Below are 18620 nucleotides of genomic sequence, written 5' to 3'. Positions count from 1 at the left end.
TTCACAATTTTTATTTTATTAAGCTACCGTTAGCTACAGTTAACACTAATAACACGTTACACATCAGGTAACGTTAGCCCACCGTTAGCTACAGCAAACCCAAATAACACGTTACACAGCAGGTAACGTTAGCCCACCGTTAGCTACAGTTAACACTAATAACACGTTACACATCAGATAAAGTTAGCCCACCATTAGCTACAGTAAACACCAGGTAACGTTAGACCACCGTTAGCTACAGCAAACCCAAATAACACGTTACACAGCAGGTAACGTTAGCCCACCGTTAGCTACAGTTAACACTAATAACACGTTACACAGCAGGTAATGTTAGCCCACCGTTAGCTACAGTTAACACTAATAACACGTTACACAGCAGGTAAAGTTAGCCCACCGTTAGCTACAGTTAACACTAATAACACGTTACACAGCAGGTAACGTTAGCCTACCGTTAGCTACAGTTAACACTAATAACATGTTACACAGCAGGTAATGTTAGCCCACCGTTAGCTACAGTAAACACTAAGTAATGTCATAATAACACGTCTGGTAAGTGTTTTAACGTTAGTGGGGACGACACTAACCGTCCAAAGTGGCTCTACGGCAGGAAGTGGTCAGTGACCGTTAGCAGTATACTGAAAGAAGTGTTTGAGACACTAATGGTAACGTTAGCTACAGTCTCACTGATCCCTCACTCTATCACCCACTCCACACACACACACACACATACACACACACAGACACACACACACACACACACACACACACAGACACACACACAGACACACACACACACACACACACACACACACACACACACACACACACACACACACACAGACACACACACGGACACACACACAGACACACACACACAACGGACACACACACACGGACACACACACACACAACACACACACAGACACACACACACACACACACACACAACACACAAACACACACACACACACACACAGACACACACACACACACCACACACACACACACACACACACACACACGCACAGACACACACACGGACACACACAGACACACACACACACGCACAGACACACACACAGACACACACACACACAGACACACACACACACACAGACACACACACACACACAGACACGCACACACCAAGGCGTACTGTTAATCTCTCTCTCTCTCTCTGTCTCTCCAGACAGCCCAAATTAGTGTCATCATGTCTGTTAAACTGAATTAAATGAATTAAATTGATTAACAGCCCAAATATGAATATAAATGAGTAAATTCCCTACATTAGATCAGAGTGAAGCTGTGTGAGAGAGTGATGTAATGCCCCCCCCTATGTTAGAGTGATGTAATGCCCCCCCCACCCCCATGTGAGAGTGATGTAATGCCCCCCTCCTCCCTTTCAGGTTGGACCCTGCTGGAGTCAGATGGTTGACACCAGGTCTGAGGAAGTGTAAGTCTGTTTTTAATTTAATTCATCAAACTGTGACATCACTCATCCAACCCTCTGATGTCATCATCAGAGTGCTGATTGGTTAATAACTGCAGCTGTGTTGTGTCTCCGTCTCTCCGTCAGATTCCTGTGAACTCACACTGGACACAAACACAGTGAACAGAAAACTCAAACTGTCTGACAACAACAGGAAGGTGACATTAGTGGAGGAGGAGGATCAGCCATATCCTGATCATCTAGAGAGGTTTGACTCCTCCTCCTGGTATCCTCAGCTGCTGTGTAGAGATGGTCTGACTGGTCGCTGTTACTGGGAGGTAGAGACGAGAGGAGATGTTAATATATCAGTGAGTTACAGAGGAATCAGGAGAGGAGACTATGATGACTGTGTGTTTGGACGTAATGATCAGTCCTGGAGTCTGTGGTGCTCTGATCGTGGTTACTCTGTCTGTCACAATAAGAGAGTAACACCCATCTCCTCCTCCTCTGTCTCTGGAAGAGTCTCTAGAAAATCATCCCCCTCCTCTGTCTCTGGTAGAGTAGCAGTGTATGTGGACTGTCCTGCTGGCTCTCTGTCCTTCTACACAGTCTCCTCTGACTCACTGATCCACCTCTACACCTTCAACACCACATTCACTCAGACTCTCTATCCTGGGTTTGGGTTCTGTTATGGTTCTCCTGGTTCCTCAGTGTCTCTGTGTCCTCTGTAGGATGGAGACTCTCCTCCTGTTTCTCACTGCTGATCAGTTGAGTCTGTACAGGATCACACTGACAGAAATATTTCAGGTTATTGTTATGAACTAATGAATTAACTTTGTATAAAATAATTCAGAATGATTGAACAGATTCCTGGTGAACATTGTAAACTTCACGCCCACATACTCACACAAACACACACACACACACACACACACACACACACACACACACACACACACACACACACACACACCGACACCCACACACACACACACACACACACACACACACACACATACACACACACACATCAATGAACATATATATAGCAGCTGTTAATGCCTTCCTGTCATATAATGTTTTTAAATCAGTGCTTTGTACCTTTTTTTAACAGGACTATGTTTGGACATTGCTTTAGTTCAGTGCTCAGACCATTCCACAATTTCACACCACTGATTGTAATTTTATAGTCGTGCGAGCAGCTCGAACCTTTAAGTTAAATTCATCCCTTAAATTTATCTATCAAAAAACAACTTCTGAATATGACCTGTTAACAGTCTCATTTTAGCTTTAAACATCACTTGTGCATCTTGAAATCCAACTAGATCAATAAACTTTAAAGCTCTGGAATGTAAAAACAGTAAGTTGGTGTGATCATAATATCCTGCTTTATGAACTGTTCTTATGGCTCTTTACTGTAGTGGGATCAGTGGCTGCAGTGTGCTTTTATTTTTTTAATTTTTATCTTTTTAAGACTTCCAGTCCTCTAAAGATGGAAGCTGTGATCATCAAATTGTGGAAATGCCGTTGACTTGTGTCATGTTTAGTTTTGAATTCTGTCTCTTTTCACAATAAAAGCATCAAGTTACTGTGATGTGTTTGTGGTCTTTCTGTTTAACTATTACAACTCCAGGATGGGGGGGTCTTTTTCTAATTATTTTAGAGTTACGTTTAATAACATCCAAACCATAGACTGTATATATGAATATAATAATAATATTTAATAAATGTTTGTATTATTTATATACTACATATATAAAAAAAGATATATATTTTATTTACATAATGCTATAAACAAGGATTCTGGTTAAAAACATTAGCACATATATATAAAAAATAATTTATAAAAAGCTAATAACGAATATAAGTTCATAAAATAAAGGATAAAGTACATATAAATAAATAAATAAAATAAAAAACAGGATGTATTGTGTACGCAAATAACGTCTGAATGACGTAATGACGTAAAGCCAGAGTCCGTTCCGCCAGCTGACGTTGCTAATGTTGTCATGTCGCTGTTGTGCTGCTGGGTCTTTGGAGGATAGCAGCTTCTGCTCACACTGGGGGGTTAAAAGTACGTATTTTAACTTTTTTACCGCGCGGACAGAAGATACTCTCTCTTTCTCTGTCACATGAGCCGGTCGGAGAGTTCACCAACATTTAATTAATTTAACAGCAAGAGGAAGGAGACGTCAGCCAGAAGCTAACATTGCTAACTGGCTGTTAGCAGCTTAGCTTGGTCAGTTAGCTAGGTTGGTAAATGTAGCTTTAGCTTCCTGTTAGCAAGAATACAAAGAAGTAATTTACTATAAATACTAACCTGAAAGATGAAATGACTGTGTGTGTGTGTGTGTGCCTGAGGCCAGAGTAGAGAGGTATCTGAGCTACAACTGTAAGCAGGATCCCCGTTAAGAATTGCTGTTATTTAAATGTTTACTGCCTAAATGAAAATGTACATACGTGGCAAAATAAAAGTTTTATCTTGTGTGAATAAGTAGGATGTTCTGGTAGATTCGGCTGACAAATAATCCACAAATGTTAATGTCCAAAGCAGGAATATGTACTTTTCGTCCTCCCAGCTAGCGTCAGGGTGTGTATGAGATAGAGCGGCGCTGCGTTTAAAAACCTCCTGTTTTTGAATGGAGTTTGGTCGGGCGATCTTCTCATATCTCCAGCCATATACTTTCTATTTTCCTGTGTGTCTGTCTGTCTGTCTGTGTCTGTGTGTGTTTGTGTTTGTGTGTCTTGTCATATATCTGAATGGAGTTTGGTATGGTACCAGTCTTATATTAGACCCTCTCCTAACAGCAGCCAGATGGGATTGGTCCAGTATTTTATTTTTATATTTTTGGGTGTTTTTTGTCAGAGGTTTGGCCTGAGTTTGTTTTGTTTTGTCTTCAGCATGGCGTCTTCCTATAAAATCCCCAAAAAGAAAGGGCCTGACTCCGCCCCCCTGCACACGTCACCGCTGTCCCGCCTCCAGAGCTCCGCCCCTGAATTTAAGGTGGTATTACTAACTAACTAACTAGCTGTTGGTTCTTTTAAGGTGGAATATATTTGATTTTGAATTGATGACTGTGATTGTCCGTTTTGTTTTGTCTGAACAGAGTTACGGGCATCAGTCCGGCAGAGGTGACAGGATGCATGCTGGGAGTGCTCTGGGCTCGTCCGCGGGCAGACAGAGGTGTGTAGAGCGCCCCCTACAGGCCACATGGTGCATCACATCAACACATAACAGCACAGCACAGTAAGAGTGTCTATGTAAAGAATAAATGTCAAACGTGCGTCCAGCGCGCCTCTCTTCAGGGACGTGGTCCGATCACTGCTGTGGCTCAACGTCCCCGACAGAGGAGCAGCAACGGCCAATCGCAGCCGAGGCTGGAGCAGCCAATCACAGCCGGGACAGAGTCGAGCCGAGTCGTCATCCAGCTGCTTCTCAAACGGGTGAGGTTTGATCACAGAAACAGAAACTACGGGCTGATTCCACCGCTAACACTCGTCTTTAAATATTCATCACTTACTCTTTCCAAATCCACATGAATAACGCTTCACGTCGGCTTAAGTAAATCACAGAACGCACAAACGAATTATTGTGAAATGAAGCTGCCTTCACGTGCGCTTGGGAATATTGAACGTTGGTCATTTAACAGAGAAATATCAGAGGCTGGAGCATGTGGAAAGTGTGTTTTAAATGCAGTTATAACTTGAGTTTGAATCTCTGTTTAGCTTCGTTTGGAATTTGTGTCTTAGTTTTGTGTTTGATGTTTTATTTAACAAGTTTTTGTCGCGTTCTTTTTTCTTTTTTGTCATGTTTTATGCTGCCATTTTGACCTTTTTTTTTACAAGTTTTGGGGTTTGTTTTAAAGGTTTGATTTTTATGCTTTCTAGGTTGCTTTTTGATGCTTTTTTAGGTTGCTTTTTGATGCTTTTTTAGGTTGCTTTTTAGGTTGCTTTTTGATGCTTTTCTAGGTTGCTTTTTGATGCTTTTTAGGTTGCTTTTTGATGCTTTTTTAGGTTCCTTTTTGATGCTTGTTAGGTTGCTTTTTGATGCTTGTTAAGTTGCTTTTTGATGCTTGTTAGGTTGCTTTTTGATGCTTGTTAGGTTGCTTTTTAGGTTGCTTTTTGATGCTTGTTAGGTTGCTTTTTGATGCTTGTTAGGTTGCTTTTTGATGCTTTTTTAGGTTGCTTTTTAGGTTCCTTTTTGATGCTTGTTAGGTTGCTTTTTTAGGTTGCTTTTTTGATGGTCATTTGAAGTTTTTGGGGGTTGTTTTGAAGGTTTGTTTTTATCGCCTTTATCTTGCTTTATTGCAGCCATCGTGGGTTGTTTTAAAGGAGCCTTACTGCGAGCGTAGTCTTGGTGTTTGTCAGGCCAACTCAGTGAGAATCTGCTGCATGTTGAGGAGTTGTCTTTCTGGGTGTTTCTGCCTTTTATTCTGCAGGACAGCTGAAGAGAGACGGGGAATAACATGCAGTTGGACAGAGAAATATCAGAGACTAGAGCATGTGGAAAGGTTTTTTTAAATGAGAGCATGCATGTTGTGTGTCCGTCCACCAGATGGCGTCCTAAGAGAGCGTCAGACCGCCTGCTGCAGCCGGCCGTCCCTTCTCCTCCCCAGAAGAAGAGAAGTGATCTCCGTGGTAACAATTTAAACATTTCAGACTCTTTAAAGCTCCGTCAGTCACACGGCTCTGAGATCTTTGACTCCTTCATGTTTCCTTCTGAAAGATAAAAGCGTCTCCGTGGAGGCGCCGGACTCTCTGGCAGAGCTGCGCAGTGATGGGCATGCTGGGAGTCTGAGTTCTCCGGTGTGGAGGAGAGGTGAAGGGCATGCTGGGAGTCTGAGTTCTCCGGTGTGGAGGAGAGGTGAAGGGCATGCTGGGAGTCTGAGTTCTCCAGCGTGGAGGAAAGGGGACGCTGCCAAGCCGAAGGTAAAGAACCAGGAGAATAGAAAGAAGGACGAGTCTCAAGGCTTTAGAGTTTAGTTAACATCACATGTGTTGAAATGTTCCCCAAACTAAAGAGAAGTCATCATGTGACGCTGACTGGTTTGATCTAAACTTCCTCCAGACAAATCATAGAAACATCAAACACAGAAACATAGAAAGAGACTACAGTCAAACACATTAAGGGATAATCGCCACTTTACTGTCGCTTTAATGATGCTTTTATTGTCACTTTTTTGTTGCTTTTTATGCTTTTTCTATGTTCTTTTTGTCACTTTTTTGACCCTTTTTCAATGTTTTTTAGTTGCTTTTTTGTTGATTTTTATGTTGTATTTTTTCTCCCTTTTTTTATGGTTTTTTGTCCCTCTTTTGTGAAACTGAACCGAAAAGCAGAAAGATCTCAGAACAGTCCTATATAGATGTGAATCAAAGATGAATGGATGAGTTTTCAGCTTGTTAAATGTGAATATTTTCTAGTTTCTTTCCTTCCCTTTTCTTTCCTTCCGTCATTACATACTTACTTAAAAACGTACATAAAGTGTTTTATAAAGTATATATTTTGTGAAATATGAGAAAATACATGTATGATACTACGGACTCTTCCTTCTTTCTATCTTCCTTAAAACAAATGTGTTTGTTTTCAGGGCGACACAGGAGAGAACTCTCCTCCCTCTGGGTCAGAACCAACCTCAGAAGACGACTTTGTGTCTCTGCCCAGAACCAGGAACACACTGAGGGTGCCACCGGGCAGGGGGCAGAGCCTGGAAGGGAGGCGGGGCCTGGGCAGGAGGCGGAGCCTGGACAGGACGGCCTGGCTCGCCGCCGGCAGGAACCTGAAGAAAGCTACTCCGACAGAACCCAGTGAGTGACAGCTACACATTCAGGAGTTTAAATCTCTGTTTAGCTTCATTCAGTGTGCCGATGTGCTGCAATAAGCAGCAATTGGCACAATGACTATTATCCCCCATACTTATTATTGTGACACATTTTTGTCCCGCTACTAGTCACGGAGCGTTGCCAAGACATGCACACAAAATACATCAAAACATGTGTAATGATCGGGAATGGTGTGCTATGACTTTTCTAAGAGATTTGCCGCACGTTTTTTATGAAATCCACATTTCCCGTAGACTTTAATGGGAAATCTTCGGTAAATCGCTTAACATCGCTCAAAACAACCCCTCTTTGGGGCCATGCTGTATCGCCATACTTTAATGTAGAAAATTAATTAAAACTTCAAACTGAAGACAAGACTTTGGCCTTTATTGGGCTGAATGGGCATTCTGATATCAAGCACGGTTTCTACCAAATCACAGTTTATGTATCGTCCAGTTTTCAGACTGTTTCAGATTTTCCAATGTGTGTGTATGGGGACAGAATGATGAGAGTCAGAGGGGAGGACAGAGGGGGGAGCTGCAGTACCATTCTCTGAAATCTTTCCAAACAAACTGCTCTCTCCCCTACAGTTTTCACTCTTCATACATCATGATTAGTCAAAATGTAGGAAATATTGTGCCGGTCGCAGACATGTAACTATGGAATCCACTGGACTTAAACTTTTGGCTCTGTTCATACCAACTGTCGATAGAAACAATGAAAAAAACATCTGGAAGGATGCAGACGGTTCCCGGTTTATCTGCTCTGTGTCAAAATTTCCTGCCTAATTTTCTAGTTTGTAATGCTGTTTTGTGTTTTTTGACGTTTTCAACTCTATTTATAAAGTTTTTGGCGCTTTATTGCTGCTGTTTTGACACTTTGTTTTGTTTTAAAGGTTTGTTTTTGACGCTGGTTTGAAGTTTTTGGGTTGTTTTAAAGGAGCCTTACTGTGACCGTAGTGCTGGTGTTTGTCAGGCCGACTCTGTGAGAATCAGCTGCACGTTGAGGAGTGTGTTTCTGTGTTTCTACCTTTTATTCTGCAGGACAGCTGAAGATATAACATGCAATAACATGCAGGAAGGACTGAGCCTTAGTATGCCGGCTGCACCTGCAGAAACTGCTCCGGTGTGAAAGATACCGTAGCTACCGTAGTTACCGTAGCTACCGTAGTTACCGCAGCCTGGCTGTTTCTCAGCACATAGTCGCAGCCCTGGGCCTCACGTTTAGGACCTTTTAACTTGACTTTAAATCTATTGAGCTTTATTCCTAATGCTGTTTTATGTTCTCTGACGTTTTGGACGCTATTTATGAAGTTTTTAGCGTGTTTTTTTTTACTTTTTTTGCCACTGTTTTTGTAGTTTATTTGGCGCTTTATTGCTGCCGTTTGGACAATTTTGTGACACTTATTTGTAGAAGTTTTGGGGTTTGTTTTCAAGGTTGTTTTTTGTTGCTTTTATGTTGCATTTTTGGTTGCTTTTTGGGTGGCTTTTTTGACGTTATTTTAAAGTGTTTGGGGTTTGTTTTGAAGGTTGTTTTTTGTCGCTTTATTGACATTTTTTGACCCTTCTTTTGGAGCTTTCCCGGCGTTTTTGGGTTTGTTTTTAAACGGAACAAACTGGTGATTATCAGTCGGCTGGTTGTTATTCTGATCCTCTTTTCCTTTTTCCTTTTGCAGTCGTTCTGTCCAGTGAAGAGGAGGAAGAAGAGGAGGAAGGAGACGGAGGAAAGAGGACGACACAAAGCTCAGAGCAGAGACCGGTAGGAGACTCAAACTACAGACTACACACTCACTCAGACTACAGACTCAGACTCACCGTCTTCATGTTCCCAGATGGTAGAAACACTGTTCTGTGTGTGTGTGTGTGTGTGTGTGTGTGTGTGTGTGTGTGTGTGTGTGTGTGTGTGTGTGTGTGTGTGTGTGTGTGTGTGTGTGTTGATAAATGTAAACTCTGCAGAGATGTTCCCAGAAGATACTTTATAAAGCTCTGTGTGTACTTTTTGAAGGAGTAATTGTCTCGTAAACATGAACTGATCTCTGGCGTGTGTTTGTAGGTCAGATCTGCAGGACAGAGACACACACACACACACACACACACACACACACACACACACACACACACACACACACACACACACACACACACACACACACCCTGCTGGGACTCTAAGCAGAACCAGATATCTGGACCACAGTTTGTTGTTTGATAACTAATGTTTACGGCTCTCAGCGAGTCTCTTTATGAGTTAAAATGTATTTTAACGGCCAGATGTTTACGCAGGTTTCTATCAGTCCTGTCAGCTCGTTAGCAGATTATTTAGTTTCACGCTGATTCTTTCCATATTTATTCAGTGTTTCGCACAACGTTGCATCAATTTTTGCCAAATTAGAGTTTAGATTGTGTGCCCGAACTCGACCACGATATTTCCCACCACTATCCTCGGGCCGTGCCCTTGATCAAGCATTTGGGTTTTTTAATCATGACTTTAATAGCCTTATTCGGCTGCTCGATTATGGAAAAAAATATAATCACGATTATTTCAGTCAATATTTAAAATCACGATAATTCTGGAAAGATGTTGCAATTATTGAACTTAAAAAACAGTGGAAAAAGTTAAATAAATCAACAGTTAAAAAAAACACCTACAACTGTGAAATTTGCCTCAATACTTTTTCTATTTAAACTTAATTTTTTCATTCAGAACACGAGAGAAAATCAGAGTTTACTTGCAAAACGTAACGAGATCAATAATAGTTTTTCTCGATTATTCTGTTTCTGTGATCATTGGGAGCCGAAATCATGATCCCGATTTAAATTGAGATGAATTGCACAGCCCCAGTGTGTCAGCATGCAGACCGTGGAGAAGGACAGGAGTAATCAGGTGATGGAGACCAGAAAGTCTCCTGTCTGGTTCCAGTCTTTGGTTCTGGTGCTGCCTTGATCTCTTCCCCTCACTATTCGGCTGAGGGAGCTGCTAGGGTCAAGGTGGTTGTTTTTTGGGCTGGATCTTTATACCAAAATCACATATCTAGTCAGGGCTCCAGACTGCAACCAAAATATGAGAGTGTGCGACTGAATTTTACATCCAGTTGCACATGTGCCCCATTTTTTTTATACATTGAACGTTGAAATTTTGGTAGCTGAACTGTTGACATTACACTTCCTCTGAGACAAGCAGCCAGGCACAACAGTGGTTATAATGCCCTGGTGACTGACTGACAGGCTGAGGCTGGAAGGCAAGGCACTTTATTTCTACAGCACCTTTCAGCAACAAGGCAACTCAAAGTGCTTTACATGAAACAGATCAATTAAAAACTGTCATGATGAAAATAAAACAGGCTAAAAAATATTATACAAATACTACTACTAATAAAAATATATATTTTTTTTCCTGTCATGACAGCGATGGGACTGTCAGTTTACCTTCTATGTTGCATCTTCAAAAGTGACTCTGAATTTGAAACAGCACATTGTAATTTGATTTCTGCATCTATTATCATAAGTATGTATTAGTAATACAGTGGAAATTAGTATAAATGTGAATATTTTGGTTAGCATGTTACGGTGTGTGCTCCTACATTTTCTGGTTGTGCCCCTAAAATGTTGGGGGGGCCACTGGGCTCCTAGTGAACACAGTCAGTCTGGAGCCCTGCTGCTGAGAGAGCTGCTAGGGTCCAGGTGGTGGTGGTTTTTTGGGCCGGATCTTTATACCAAAAACAAATATGTAGTTGTTTTATTAGTTGGAATATGACTGTGTGTGTGTGTGTGTGTGTGTGTGTGTGTGTGTGTGTGTGTGTGTGTTCCAGACTCAGCCGGCTGGTTCTTCTGAAGGAGAATCTGAGGATAACAGCCCACAGCCATCCTTCCTGCAGCTGGACTTCACCTCGCTGCACGCTGGCCTCACGCACGCCCACGCCAACGGAAAGATCATGGTGAGTACAGCTCTCAACTGTTGTGGTGTGTGTGTGTGTGTGTGTGTGTGTGTGTGTGTGTGTGTGTGTGTGTGTGTGTGTGTGTGTGTGTGTGTGTGTGTGTGTGTGTGTGTGTGTGTGTCACACTTTGAGTGGTGCGTTCGCTGCCAACAGCCGTTGTTAGAGGTTTCAGCGTTTTCTGCCCAAGTTCAGCACATTCACAGTTTCTCTTTTTCCATGTTCTGTTCCAATACACACACAGAGACACAGAAGACACCCGCAGACCGGGACACCAGACACACACACTCACCACACACACACACACGCCCGACACACACAGAACACACACACACACACAGACACAACACACACACACAGACACACACCCGCAGAACACACACACACACACAGACACACACACAGAGACACACACACACACACAGAGAGACACAGAGACACACACGCGCAGACACACGGACACACACGCGCAGACACACACACACACACAGACACACACACACAGAGACACACACACACAGAGAGAGACACATACACACACACACACACACACACACACACACACACACACACACACACACACACACATTTATTTGATTTGCCCACAACTGGTTTCTGTTGTTTTAATAATTCACATATGTTTTCCAAAAGTGCGCCAGCTTTTTTTGTTTGCTTGTTTTAGTGTCTGTGTGTGTGTGTGTGTGTGTGTGTGTGTGTGTGTGTGTTCCTCTGGAAAACACCTCATTTATTTCAGCATTAAAAGAGCCTCCAAACCAAACTGTTGCTCTCTGTAAACCTCGTTAAGACTGGAGTCTCTAACGAGCAATTAAGACTCAGCGGGAGCTCCAATTAGAGCGCCGTTAAAAAGCAGGAGGGCTCCAGGTTAGTAGGTCAGCGTGTCAGCCAATCAGAACGCTCCAATACTCGTTAGAGCTCAGTCCTCCCAGCTTCTTTATGGGAGAGTTGTAATCATAACTCACAGACACACACACACACAAACACAGACACACACAGACACACACATACAGACACACAAAAAGCAACAAAAACGTTGATAGAATTGTAGAAAACTACGAAGAATTTGCTTAAAAACCTTTAAAAAGGCGACAAAAACTTAGTGAAGAGCCCAGTTTGGATTATTGGGTGGTATTTGGTCCACCCATCCCTTAAATAACAGAATAAATTAGAGAATAAAAGAGCTGAATAAAGAGCTGAATAAAGTAGTTTTGAATAGATAATGTGTGTCATAAGGAGCAGTTTAAGGCTGAATCCCAATTCTCCCCCTTACCCCTTCCCCTTCGTCTTACCCCTACCCTTGTCCCTCGAACCAAGTGGCAAGGGCTAGGGGTGAAAACATACCCCTATGAAATGGGACACCACTTGGTTACGGTTATGTCACCATACAGTATTGATCACAAACTCAATATTGTGTGTTTGTGTTGTGTGCAGATCACTGAGAACGGCATCACTATTCCTCTCAAAGGTAACCGCTCACACATTTATATTACATGTGTGTATATGTATATGTATATATAAATATATATATATACACTATTATACATATATATACAATATTTTCTGACTTTATCATCATCAGTTTAAAGTGTAACTCTCCCCAAAATGCATCCTAGGGTCTTTTTGTGAATGTACGTGAGTCAAACTTTAGTTTAAAAGCATATTTAGGACCGAAGCGCCACTTTTAAGATTCACCGTATTCTCGTTTTTGGGTCAAATGGCCATATTTGCCATATTTTCAGTCAAAACGAGTCAATTTCCAAATGCAACGTAACAGGGAGGAGAATCTAGACGGAAAGCTCCTTCCATATAAATGCACGGATGATTTTTTGTTTTGTCGTTCGTAAAAAACAATATTGACCTTGTAGTTGGAAAAGGAGCCTCATAGGAGTCTGTTCATCCGCATTCAGAAATCAACTAATTTTGACTGAAAACTCTGGGTACACAACCAATGTTGTCAACGCTGTCGTTAAGGTGTAGAGCTCCTGGTGATACTTGGAGCAAAGTCTCATGTTGTGTCGAGTAAATTATCTATTTTGAGGCTAGCATGAGAGTGCTGCCCCTAGCTCTCCCATTCAAAAGACCATTTGACCCAAAAACGAGAATACGGTAGATCTTAAAAGTGGCGCTTCGGTCCTAAATATGCTTTTAAACTAAAGTTTGACTCACGTACATTCACAAAAAGACCCTAGGATGCATTTTGGGGAGAGTTACGCTTTAAGGTTTTAATAATTTACTCTCTCGCTTACTGTCTCCCTCCCTGTCTGTCTCTCTGTCTGTCTCCCTCCCTGTCTGTCTCTCTCTCAGGATCAGAGGAGGGGGACGTTACCGTGGTTGCGTCTCAGGTTCGGGGTTACGGTGTGTGGGACGGTGGCGTGGCTCAGGGAGGCACCTTATTGGCTGATTGGGAAGGTCCCGCCCCCTCGCTGCTCTTCCTGTCGGTGACTGACCCTCAGGCTAACCTTCTGCAGAGAGAGCTGTCAGCCATCCAGACCTCTGCTGGACCAACAGGTACACACACAGACAGACACACACACACATAGAGAGAGACACACACACACATGTAGAGAGACACACACACAGACACACACACACACACACAGACAGACACACACACACACACACATAGAGACACACACACACACACACACACACACACACACAGACACACACACACACACAAGACAGACACACACACACATATGAGAGAGCACACACACACGCGTTAGAGACACACACACACACACACATAGAGAAACACACACACACACACACACACACACGTAGAGACACACACACAGACACACACACACATACAGACACACACACACACACACACAAACGTAGAGACACACATACAGACACACACACACACACACGTGAGAGAACACACACACACACACACACACTCATAGGAACACACACAGACACTCAAACATAGAGAGACACATAGAGACACACACAGAGACACATACACATACAGACACACACACACACACACAACACAGAGCCACACAGACACTCACTCAGACACACACACACACACACAGACACACACACACACACATCAGACACACACACACAGAGACAGACACAGACAGACACACACTCTCACAGAGACACACACACACACACGCACACACAGATACACACACACCTACACACTCAGACACACACACGCACACACAGGTACACACACACCTACACACTCAGACACACACACGCACACACAGATACACACACACCTACACACTCAGACATACACACACACACTAACCAGAATGTTCTGAATGAAAGCTTGACTGGAGCTGTGAAGCGTCACGGAAAATTAACTTCTGACAACTTCTGCTGCGCTCCAGCTCCAGCGCTGGGCAGGAACCAAGCAGCCAATCAGGAGGCTTCTCCTGAGCCCCGCGGCCAATCACAGGGTCAGACCGCACGGGTGGATTTCTGCTCTGATTTAATTTGAACGGGGGAAAACAGCGATGGCTTCCAGCAAGAGATGTGGAAACATGACGAGACTTCAGAGAGGAGAGAGACACAGCTCTCTGGCTTGTTTACGTCTCTCTCAGCCAATCAGAATCGTCTTGGGTGGAAATGTTTAGTGTCAAAACAAAAGCTGGAATATTTTGGGGGAAAAACATAAAAATATTTTGTCAGGACATGTCTGTATGTATATAGAAAAGAGACAAAAACTCAGAAAAACAACAAAAATGTTGAAACTTTTTAGAATAAAAGAGACGAAAACTACGAAGAAATTGCCTAAAAACCTTGAAAAAGGCGACAAAAACTTTGTAAAATGCCAAGTTTTGATTATTTGATTATATTTGGTGTGTTCAGGTGCATTCTGGGTGTGCTGGTCTTACATGGAGGTGTGTTCAGGTGCATTCTGGCCGTGCTGGTCTTACAGGGAGGTGTGTTCAGGTGCATTCTGGCCGTGCTGGTCTTACAGGGAGGTGTGTTCAGGTGCATTCTGGGCGTGTTGGTCTTACAGGGAGGTGTGTTCAGGTGCACTCTGTCCGTGCTGGTCTTACAGGGAGGTGTGTTCAGGTGCATTCTGGCCGTGCTGGTCTTACAGGGAGGTGTGTTCAGGTGCATTCTGGCCGTGCTGGTCTTACAGGGAGGTGTGTTCAGGTGCATTCTGGGCGTGTTGGTCTTACAGGGAGGTGTGTTCAGGTGCACTCTGGGCGTGCTGGTCTTACAGAGAGGTGTGTTCAGGTACATTCTGTCCGTGCTGGTCTTACAGGGAGGTGTGTTCAGGTGCATTCTGGGAGTATTGCTATCTTGAGGCAGTGGGAAGTGATCGCACCATTGACCAACAAAAACCTGGTCTAAAGTCAATAACGCAGCATTTCATTGTTATTTTAACAGAGCATTAGGAAAATGCTCCTAGGCTCGTGCACAGCGTGCGCACACTATGCTTGTTACACACACACACACACACACACACACACACACACACACACACACACACACACACATGCAGAAGATTATAAATAAAAATATGACGGTGCAAATCCTCCATCATAACCGCAATGGTCCAAATGCGCCTGGCTTTTAAAGGGAATGGGAGATGATCTCTGAAGGAGGGAAGGAGACGAGGGAAGGAGGGAAGGATGAAGGGTGTGTATGTGTGTAACCTGTGAGCTGGTGTCTCCTCCAGGCCCCCCCTGCTCCTTCCTCCTGCTGGTGCTGAAGGAGCAGCTGACGGAGCTGCAGGCCGCCCTGCTCGCCTCCTTCCTGGACATGGAGGAGTACAGGAAGTCCTCCTCCCCCCGAGGGCCCGCCTCCCCTCTGGACTGGACCAATGGGCTGCTGCTCCTCCACAGCTGCCCCCCTCCTCTGGACCAGCACCTCCTCCGTCTGCTGGGACACTCGGCAGTAAGACTCCTTCCCTCGTCTGCTCCCTCCTTCCCTCGTCTCCTGACTCCTTCCCTTGTCTCCTCCCTCCTCTCTCCTTCCCTTGTCTCCTCTCTCTCCTTCCCTTGTCTCCTCCCTCTTTCCCTTGTCTCCTCCCTCTTTCCCTTGTCTCCTCCCTCTTTCCCTTGTCTCCTCCCTTCTCCCCTTGTTGCCTCCCTCCTCTCCTTGTCTCCTCCCTCCTCCCCTTGTCTCCTCCCTCCTTCCTCCTTCCCTTGTCTCCTTCCTCCTTCCCTTGTCTCCTCCCTCCTCCCCTTGTCTCCTCCCTCCTTCCCTTGTTTCCTCTCTCCTTCCCTTGTCTCCCCCCTTCTTCCCTTGCCTCTTCCCTACATTGTGTCCTTCAGACTACACAGCAACCCCACAGTTATGTGTCTGTGTGTGTGTGTGTGTGTGTGTGTCTGTCTGTCTGTCTGTGTGTGTGTGTGTTTTCAGGTGAGAAGCAGCCAGAGGAACAGGAAGTCCCCGCTGAATGCTGCTGGTCTGCAGCAGCTTCCCTCCAGGTAACTACACACACACACACACACACACACACACACACACAAACACAGAGAAACACACACACACACACACACATACAAACACAGAGAAACACACACACACACACACACACACACACACAGAGAAACACACACACACACACACACATACAAACACAGAGAAACACACACACACACACACACACACACACACAGAGGATGTGCTGTGTTCCGAGTGTTCTGATTGGACCGTGTGGTTGTTGATGCTCAGGTTGATCCAGTATCCCGCGGCGCCCTCTAAAGGACGGATCACCGTGACGACGGAGGACCTGGCCTGTCTGGGCAGCGGCGAGTTCCTCAACGACGTCATCATCGACTTCTACCTCAAGTCAGTCTGAGTCAGTCAGGAAGAGAACCAACCAATCAGAGAGCTGGAACTCTCTTAAGCTACATTCACACCACAAGTCTTAGTCCCTAATTCAGATTTTTTTGCTCAGCTCTGATTGGTTGTTTGTCTGATCACATGACCTTTTAAATGTGGCCTATATATGAGATTCTAGTGTGAATTGTTGTGTGGTTTTGAACTGACCCACACGCCCAAAAGACCAATGACATCAGACGCAGCACGCTGTTACAGCACTGAAGTTAGGGAGGTTAAGGAGGAAGTCAGCATTTTGGCTTTTATTTCAAAATGTTTGTGTACTGGCAGCTGTAACATTAATGAGCAGCTGCTGAGGAGGAGAAGAATGAGTTGGTCCATGTTTCAAGATGGGTCGGGTGGCTGCCGACATCGCGCCTACGTGAGCCGATCCCTGCCCAAAAAAGGGATTTGGGTCACTTTTGCCTGCAGTCTGAACGTAGGCAAAAGTGGCCCAAAATCCCTTTTGGGGTCAAGTACCAGGTCACACTTCTTCAGAGGTAGTGGGAACAATCAAATCTACAGTACAGGCCAAAGTTTGGGCACACCTTCTCATTCAATGCGTTCTTTCTTTATTTTTTGACTATTTACTATTGTAGATTCTCAGTAAAGGCATCAAAACTATGAATGAACACATATGGAATTATGTACTCAACAAAAAGTGTGAAATAACTGAAAACATGTCTTATATTTTAGATTCTTCAAAGTAGCCACCCTTTGCTTTTTTGATAACTCTGCAAACCCTTGGTGTTCTCTCAATGAGCTTCATGAGGTAGTCACCTGAAATGGTTTAGTAAAGGGTGGCTACTTTGAAGAATCTAAAATATAAGACATGTTTTCAGTTATTTCACACTTTTTTGTTAAGTATATAATTCCATATGTGTTCATTCATAGTTTTGATGCCTTCAGTGAGAATCTACAATGTAAATAGTCATGAAAATAAAAAGGAAACGCATTGAATGAGAAGGTGTGTCCAAACTTTTGGCCTGTACTGTAGCCCAGATCTGACTTTTTTTCAGATCAGATTCAGACCACTTCCATATGTGGTCCTGAATCAGACCCAGATCTGCGGCTGCAGTGTGAACAACCAAGGCGGATTTGATGCAACCTTTACCTCAATAACCCTCGCTGCACCCTCTCTCTCTGTCCGTGGGGAGGGGTGAGGGCCGGCTGAGGTGGGGTCCCGGTCCCTCAGGGTCTCCCGCACCGCTGGGGAGGTGGAGTGTGAGCGTGTGCGAGGGTGAAGCCAGAGGAAACTCTGGTGGAGGCCCGTAGCGGTCCAGACCTGCAAATCAGTCGTCCGGTCACACAGACCTCTGGAGTGAATTTGCAGCCATAACCCCCCAAAAGACCAAAATAACCAGTGTGTCTCTTTCTCTCCCTTCATTCTTCTTCTTCTCCTCCTCAGCAGCTGCTCGTCAATGTTACGGCTGCCAGTACACAAACATTTAGAAATAAAAGCCCAAATGCCGACTCCCTCCATAACCTCCCTGCCTTTGGTGTAACAGCGTGCTGCGTCTGATGTCATTGGTAGTGGTCTTTAGAGCATGCGGGTCAGTTCAAAACCGCACAATAGGTCACACTGGAATCTGATATATAGACCACATTTAAAAGGTC

General features: G+C 44.0%; 1 protein-coding gene and 1 pseudogene across 3 annotated transcripts in view; both read left to right on the top strand.

The window, feature by feature from the left end:
- LOC120554646 overlaps positions 1 to 2251 on the top strand; it is an 89529-nt pseudogene extending 87278 nt beyond the window's left edge.
- A 1142-nt stretch (positions 2252 to 3393) lies between these two features.
- Positions 3394 to 18620, top strand: part of LOC120554648 (sentrin-specific protease 7-like) — a 24312-nt gene continuing 9085 nt past the window's right edge. For 2 of the 3 annotated variants that reach the window (XM_039793671.1, XM_039793670.1), the window contains exons 1-14: positions 3394 to 3503; positions 4331 to 4433; positions 4537 to 4613; positions 4721 to 4873; positions 5985 to 6067; positions 6156 to 6358; positions 7018 to 7234; positions 8925 to 9007; positions 11055 to 11180; positions 12627 to 12660; positions 13500 to 13703; positions 15856 to 16073; positions 16542 to 16609; positions 16857 to 16973. In XM_039793671.1, coding sequence (XP_039649605.1) covers positions 4332 to 4433; positions 4537 to 4613; positions 4721 to 4873; positions 5985 to 6067; positions 6156 to 6358; positions 7018 to 7234; positions 8925 to 9007; positions 11055 to 11180; positions 12627 to 12660; positions 13500 to 13703; positions 15856 to 16073; positions 16542 to 16609; positions 16857 to 16973 — 1685 coding nt within the window. In that variant the 5' untranslated portion in view covers positions 3394 to 3503; position 4331. The remainder of the gene's footprint in view (positions 3504 to 4330; positions 4434 to 4536; positions 4614 to 4720; positions 4874 to 5984; positions 6068 to 6155; positions 6359 to 7017; positions 7235 to 8924; positions 9008 to 11054; positions 11181 to 12626; positions 12661 to 13499; positions 13704 to 15855; positions 16074 to 16541; positions 16610 to 16856; positions 16974 to 18620) is intronic. The other variant, XM_039793672.1, reaches the window with a different exon arrangement.

This window comes from Perca fluviatilis, chromosome 24, assembly GCF_010015445.1.
Source record: "Perca fluviatilis chromosome 24, GENO_Pfluv_1.0, whole genome shotgun sequence".
NCBI lineage: Eukaryota > Metazoa > Chordata > Actinopteri > Perciformes > Percidae > Perca > Perca fluviatilis.
This window is presented reverse-complemented; position numbering and strand designations above follow the sequence as displayed.